This window comes from Notolepis coatsorum (assembly GCF_963971535.1).
Source record: "Notolepis coatsorum genome assembly, chromosome: 11".
Lineage (NCBI taxonomy): Eukaryota > Metazoa > Chordata > Actinopteri > Aulopiformes > Paralepididae > Notolepis > Notolepis coatsorum.
The window spans coordinates 75,117,965-75,124,167 of NC_140175.1; the positions used below are offsets into that span (position 1 = coordinate 75,117,965).

The following is a 6,203-nucleotide window of genomic DNA, read 5'->3' on the forward strand; positions in this document are numbered from 1 at the left end:
ACATTCAAAACTGACAGAGGCTAATACATCCCTTTCTAGATACTGTGTCGTGCACATGTGGGGAGTGGAATTATAAAAGCATCAAGCTACCAGCAGCGTCCTTGTTACCTAGCAACATGAGGTGAATATCTCAAGCTACCAGCAGCGTCTTTGTTACCTAGCAACATGAGGTGAATATCTCAAGCTACCAGCAGCGTCTTTGTTACCTAGCAACATGAGGTGAATATCTCAAGCTACCAGCAGCGTCTTTGTTACCTAGCAACATGAGGTGAATATCTCAAGCTACCAGCAGCGTCTTTGTTACCTAGCAACATGAGGTGAATATCTCAAGCTACCAGCAGCGTCTTTGTTACCTAGCAACATGAGGTAAATATCTCAAGCTACCAGCAGCGTCTTTGTTACCTAGCAACATGAGGTAAATATCTCAAGCTACCAGCAGCGTCTTTGTTACCTAGCAACATGAGGTAAATATCTCAAGCTACCAGCAGCGTCTTTGTTACCTAGCAACATGAGGTGAATATCTCAAGCTACCAGCAGCGTCTTTGTTACCTAGCAACATGAGGTAAATATCTCCCTCCATCCTGCTAACATTCCCTCTATTTACCCAACATTACCTCACTCATGGTAAATTCTCTCTCTCGCTTGATCTCTCTCTCTCCCTCTCTCTCTTTTACTTTATCTCTTATCCTATTTATCTACAACAGTCTGTGGGTGAGAACTGCACTCCAGTAGAAGCACAATAAAGCTTGTGTGTGTGTGTGTGTGTGTGTGTGTGTGTGTGTGTGACGTGTGTGTGTGTGTGTGTGTGTGTGTGTGTGTGTGTGTATAATATAATATAATAACCCCCCCAACCACCCCCCCCCCCCCCCCCCCCCCCACACACACACACACACACACACACACACCTTTAGGGTGGGGTGGGGGTCACACTCAATCTTTTGGTACTAGCTGTACATTATTTTTCATTAAAGTTCTTCACTCATGTCTCGTTTAATTTTTTTATTTAGATGAAATATTCACTCACATTGAGTTCAAATGCACTCATCCGGTGTCCAGTATAGTTGGTTTCCCTTATTTACTCAGATGTTTCCCTTTCATTTCAACATTTACATGTATGTGACGGCCATAATGTGTGAGACTCTGCTTGCTTCATGACATATCACAACGGCAAATTAACAGATTGAACCAAACTTTTGATCACCCGGAGTGACGGTACGTCATGTAATTTTATTTGTCTTACTCAGAAGCATTACCTAAACATAAAATACGGGCCACTTACTTGTCAAAACTCTTACCCCAAATTTATTGAAATAGTTTTAACTTCTCAAAATGTCAATGGAGGGTCTGTCTCTTTACTGACATCTTGATTGGAAAGTAAAATGTGTTATTTTCACTCCAAGTCACATTCGATTCAGAGACTCTCTGTTAGACCATTCCAACAACTTCAGGGTTCTATTTGATCTGCTGTAAGGTGGCTATAAGCTGCTATATATGCCTGCTCATGCCCTCCACTACACGAGGACACAACGCTAACCTTTGTGTCAACCGGCCACAGTGGCTTAATGGTGACATGGTTTTACCAGCCAATTTCACATTGTTGTGGCGAAAGTAGTTTTTGGTTGGGAAAAGAGCGACTGAACACCACAGGCTGGCTACCAACCAGGCCGGCTAGCAGACCTGACCGACTTACCAACCGCAGCCAAAACGTATTTGGCTGGCGGCTAGCACTAGAAGCTCTGGGCGATAGTACTGGTGTGGTGTGATGTGCGTTACGGACCCGCTGCCTCTGGTGTGGCCCCACTCATTCCTCTTCACTGACTGGTGGGCTGTTGCTGCTGTTTGGTATGTCTAGAGAGAGAGAGAGGGAGAGGGAGAGGGAGAGGGAGAGGGAGAGGGAGAGGGAGAGGGAGAGAGAGAGAGAGGGAGAGGGAGAGGGAGAGGAGAGAGAGAGAGAGAGAGAGAGAGTGTTGGGGGAAACAATTACGATGAGCGAGAAACAAACTAAATGAAAGGCACGGAGATAAAAACAAAGAGAGAGAGAGAGAAAGAGTTTGTGGGAGGAGGGGGTCAACAGTGAATCCACAGTGAGAGATGGAGGCCTAGTTCAAGACAGATGATTCCTGGCTTAAACGCCACTGAGCCTGCAGCACAGAAAAAAAGAAAACGTCCAACAAATCTTCAGTGTAGGCCTAGCTGTTGAGCAAGTGATGAACCATTTCTGCTGATATTGTCCTTCTCGTGGACATGCACACACACACACACCCTGTGGGAACGTCAGCCTGAGAAGGGGCAAGATGCCAGCTGGCTCTGAGGTTTGCTTTTGAGGCTGAGGATGTTTTTTTAGGTCTGGAGTCTGGACTGTTTCTCTCTCTTTTCTCTCACTCTCTCTCTCCCCCTGGAGGCGGGCTTTGGCACGCAGCACCACCCTGGCAACAATACGGGAAACACTTGGTCCGTCTAAAAGCTCACACTGCCTGCTAAATACTAGTAGTATGGGACTAGGCTGTATTAAAGAAAAAGCCACTTGAAGAACTACATTTGGATCCAAACGTTGCCAATAAATAAAAGGATGCATCGATGGGAGTTCAGGGGGAGTGTGGGCTTTACCTTGTTTCTACAGTAACTTGTTCACTTTTACAGTTACTGAGATGCACTTTCAAAGTGCAAGCCTGACGACTTCATGATGAGAGAGTAATCACATGCCAGCAATGATTGGACCGACAACCACTTTCAAATAACCTTTTTAGGGAGGACAGTGCTTTGAGATTGAATGCTCTCAAGCGTTGAAATACAAGAACGCAATACAGAATAGAGAATTTTGGGTGGAGGAGTTTTACTATTATCAGAGTACTATTTTAGTAAAGGAATTGTGTACAACTTGTCCATCACTGTCCACAATGCAACATCAACATCAGTCAAGAGTGACGAGTTCCACAATTGGTAAATTTTTCTGGGATAGGCCATAGTAATCATACACTTCAATATTTTCTGAGCTGGCGTATAGAACATATGCAACTAAATACTCTGCATATTAACTTTCAGATTCACCCTTTCCAACAAATGTACAGCACAGTGGACTCTGCTGCAAATCCAGCCATCTTTCAGACTCTCTACTCTTGTCCTCTACCTCCACCTATCGGTGAAAAATTGCAACTAACCTTACCCTCAACACTTTAACGTTACATGCTAAGTAACGTCGCACATTTACATAAAACCATGCACACAATCAGTTAGAGAGCAGATGTTTTTCATTATTAACGTGGCATAGTGTTATTGAATAAAGTAATTAATATGCGTTATCTCTGTTTGACGTTCATTTAACAAGCTCAGCAGCTAACGTTAACGTAACGTTAATATGTCCTATATTCTGTCATCACAGTTAACGTTATATAATTTTAGTTACTAATATAATCGAACAGCCAGTGAACACGTTACTTGTGTAGAATTTGAATAAATGTCTGTTATCGAGCTGAGAGTGAAATTGGACTCACCCTCTCGCTAACATGAACTCGAGCTAGCAGCTGAGTTAGCTCAAGTGTTTCAGGAAGCTAATCTGCTCGGACCAATAGGGTCCAGCTGCAGCGCCGGAGAATCCTCTCAATGGGCATGCAAGTCTGTTTGATTGATTGATTGAAAAGTTTATTAACAGATTGCAGAATGGGTACAGTACAGCTCAATACATACAATTGTTAAGAGGATGCAGACCTGAGAAAGACTTTCGTCTTGTTTCCATCAGGGTCCCCCATTTTCAATTCATCATATGACACACACGACATACAGATAGACAGTACTGCTACATCTATACATTTATGACATACCAGATTTTCAAATACAGTACTGTTTGTGATACTAAAAAAAATCCAGAAAAAGAGTGTATATACATTTGACATAGAAACTGTGCATTGGAGGAGGTTGGGTAGGTGGGGTGGGGCTGTACATTGGAGGTGGGGGGGGGACACACACACTGTACATTGGAATACTGACATACATTTGACATAGAAACTGTACATTGGAGGAGGGGGTTGGGTGGGGCTGTACATTGGAGGTGGGGGGGGGGGGGGGTTGGGTAGGGGGGGGGGTTGGGTAGGGGGGGGGCACTGTACATTGGAATACTGACAAAGCCATGTTTGGTCTTTATTGTACAACTGGGTTAGGACATTTGTAGGGGCCAGTTTCGAATTGCAGTCTCCCGTAGGTGTTCTTTGAGAGTGTTTTTGAAGGTGGGTAGTGATTCACATTCCTTTACAGCTTTGGGTAGGGCGTTCCACATTGATGTGGCATAATTGCGAAACGTGTTTAGTCCCTTGTTTGAGCCGAATCTGGGTTTTACATGATTTGTGGAGCTCCCTCTGATGTTGTGATTGTGGTATTCACTGACCTTTGGGAAGTATTTTGACATGTACATGGGTACCTTGGTCGTGTAGTGTATCTTGTAGACCAGGCCCATTGCAAGTTGCTGTACTCTGTCGTCTACTCTAAGCCATCCTAGGTTGGCAAAGTGTGCAGGGGTGAGGTGGGTTCTAGGAGTCAGGTCAAGCAGTAGTCTGACTAGTTTGTTTTGAGATGTTTGTAATTTGGTTTTTAGTGCCTTTGAGGTGCTTTGGTACCATGAGGTGCAAGCATAGTCGTAGTACCCTTGAATGAGTGCTCCTGCCAGAGTCTTCAGGGTATTCTTGTTTACCAGAGAGGAGATCCGGTACAAGAATCAAGTTCGTTGGTTGACTTTTTTTTATTACATTGGATGCCATTTTGTCACAGGAAAGATTAGCCTCTAGGATGGAACCCAGGTAGGTAATTTCATCTTTCCTTGTGACAATATTGTCACCCACTGTAACTGAGAAGCCGTCGGTCCTGCTGAGTTTGTTATTTGAACCGAAGAGAATGGACTCTGTTTTGCCCATGTGTAATGATAGTTTGTTGTCGGCGAGCCATATGCAGATTTTGCCTAGTTCCGAGCTGAGGGTTTTTTCAACCTGTAACTTGTTCTTGTCAGAGACCAGCAGGGCTGAGTCGTCCGCAAACAGGAACAAGTTGCAGTCACAAGCTGACGACATGTAATTTGCATAAATTAGGAACAGTAGTGGTCCTAGTATGCTTCCTTGTGGAACACCACAGTTCACTGTGAGGGGGGGGGGGGGGGGGGGGGGTAGGGTACCGTTTACCTCCACCATCTGTTCTCTCCCCTCCAGGTAGGATTGTATCCAGCTCACTGATAAACTATCAAAACCAATTGCTTTTAGCTTGTCAATCAGAATGGTGTGATTGACAGTGTCGAAGGCCTTTTGTAGGTCTAGCATGACCATGCCACACTCACAGTATTTGCCCGCGTCCACCTCTTGCTTGATGTGGTCGTTCAAATAGAGAAGGCATGTGTCAGTGGAGTGGGATGTTCTGAAGCCAGATTGGAATTCGTAGATTAGATTTTTATCCGCGAGGTACTTTTCGACCTGTTCGTATACTATTTTTTCCATGACTTTCGAGATGGATGTAAGGATAGAAACAGGGCGGTAGTTGCCTGGGTCTAATTTGCTGCTCTTTTTGTGCAGGGGTGTTACTCTCGCTATTTTGAAGTCCTTGGGGACGTGTCCCTGTTTTATGGAGAGGTTTATTATGTGTGTGATGACTGGGGTGATGGCGGCTGCTGAGTCTCTGAGGAATTTGGAGGGGATGTTGTCATGGCCAGTGGCCTTGTTCGGTTGGAGGGCGCTCAGTTTATTGAGTACCTCATCTGTAGTTACCATTTCCAGTTTGAAATCGTCTTTGTGGACGCCTAGGTTCTTGTAGTATGCTACTATGTGTTCTACCCCATACTGCCCTGAGTGGGAGGGTAGTTTGTTTACCAGTGTTGTGGCTATGTTTGTGAAGAAAGTGTTTAAGTAATTGGCTACATCCAGTTTGTCTGTGATGAGCGTGTTGTCCGTCTTTATGTTTATGTTTGAGAACCTGGTTTTAAGTTTTTTACTGCAGCCTAGTTGATTATTGAGTAATTTCCAAAGTTCACATGGTTTATTTTTGTTTTCCTCAGTTTTGTCATTGATGAATTTTTTTTGTGCAGTTTTTATCATGGAGTTCTTTCTAGTTTGAGTTCAGTCACGTGGGCTTGGAGTTCACTGCTCGTGCTTTTGGTAAGCTTTGACTGACTTTTACGAAACTCAGAGCATTTTTTGTCTCTGGCTTTCATAGCGGTCAGTATTTCAGTGTGC

The 6,203-nt window shown here is 44.2% G+C and overlaps 1 protein-coding gene across 1 annotated transcript in view; it reads right to left on the minus strand.

The window, feature by feature from the left end:
• exd3 (exonuclease 3'-5' domain containing 3) overlaps positions 1 to 3,536 on the minus strand; it is a 159,704-nt gene extending 156,168 nt beyond the window's left edge. The window contains exons 1-2 of the mRNA XM_084325329.1: positions 3,492 to 3,536; positions 1,778 to 1,848 (exon numbers count right to left, since the gene is read on the minus strand). Coding sequence (XP_084181455.1) covers positions 1,778 to 1,805 — 28 coding nt within the window. The 5' untranslated portion in view covers positions 1,806 to 1,848; positions 3,492 to 3,536. The remainder of the gene's footprint in view (positions 1 to 1,777; positions 1,849 to 3,491) is intronic.
• Positions 3,537 to 6,203: the final 2,667 nt, after the last annotated feature.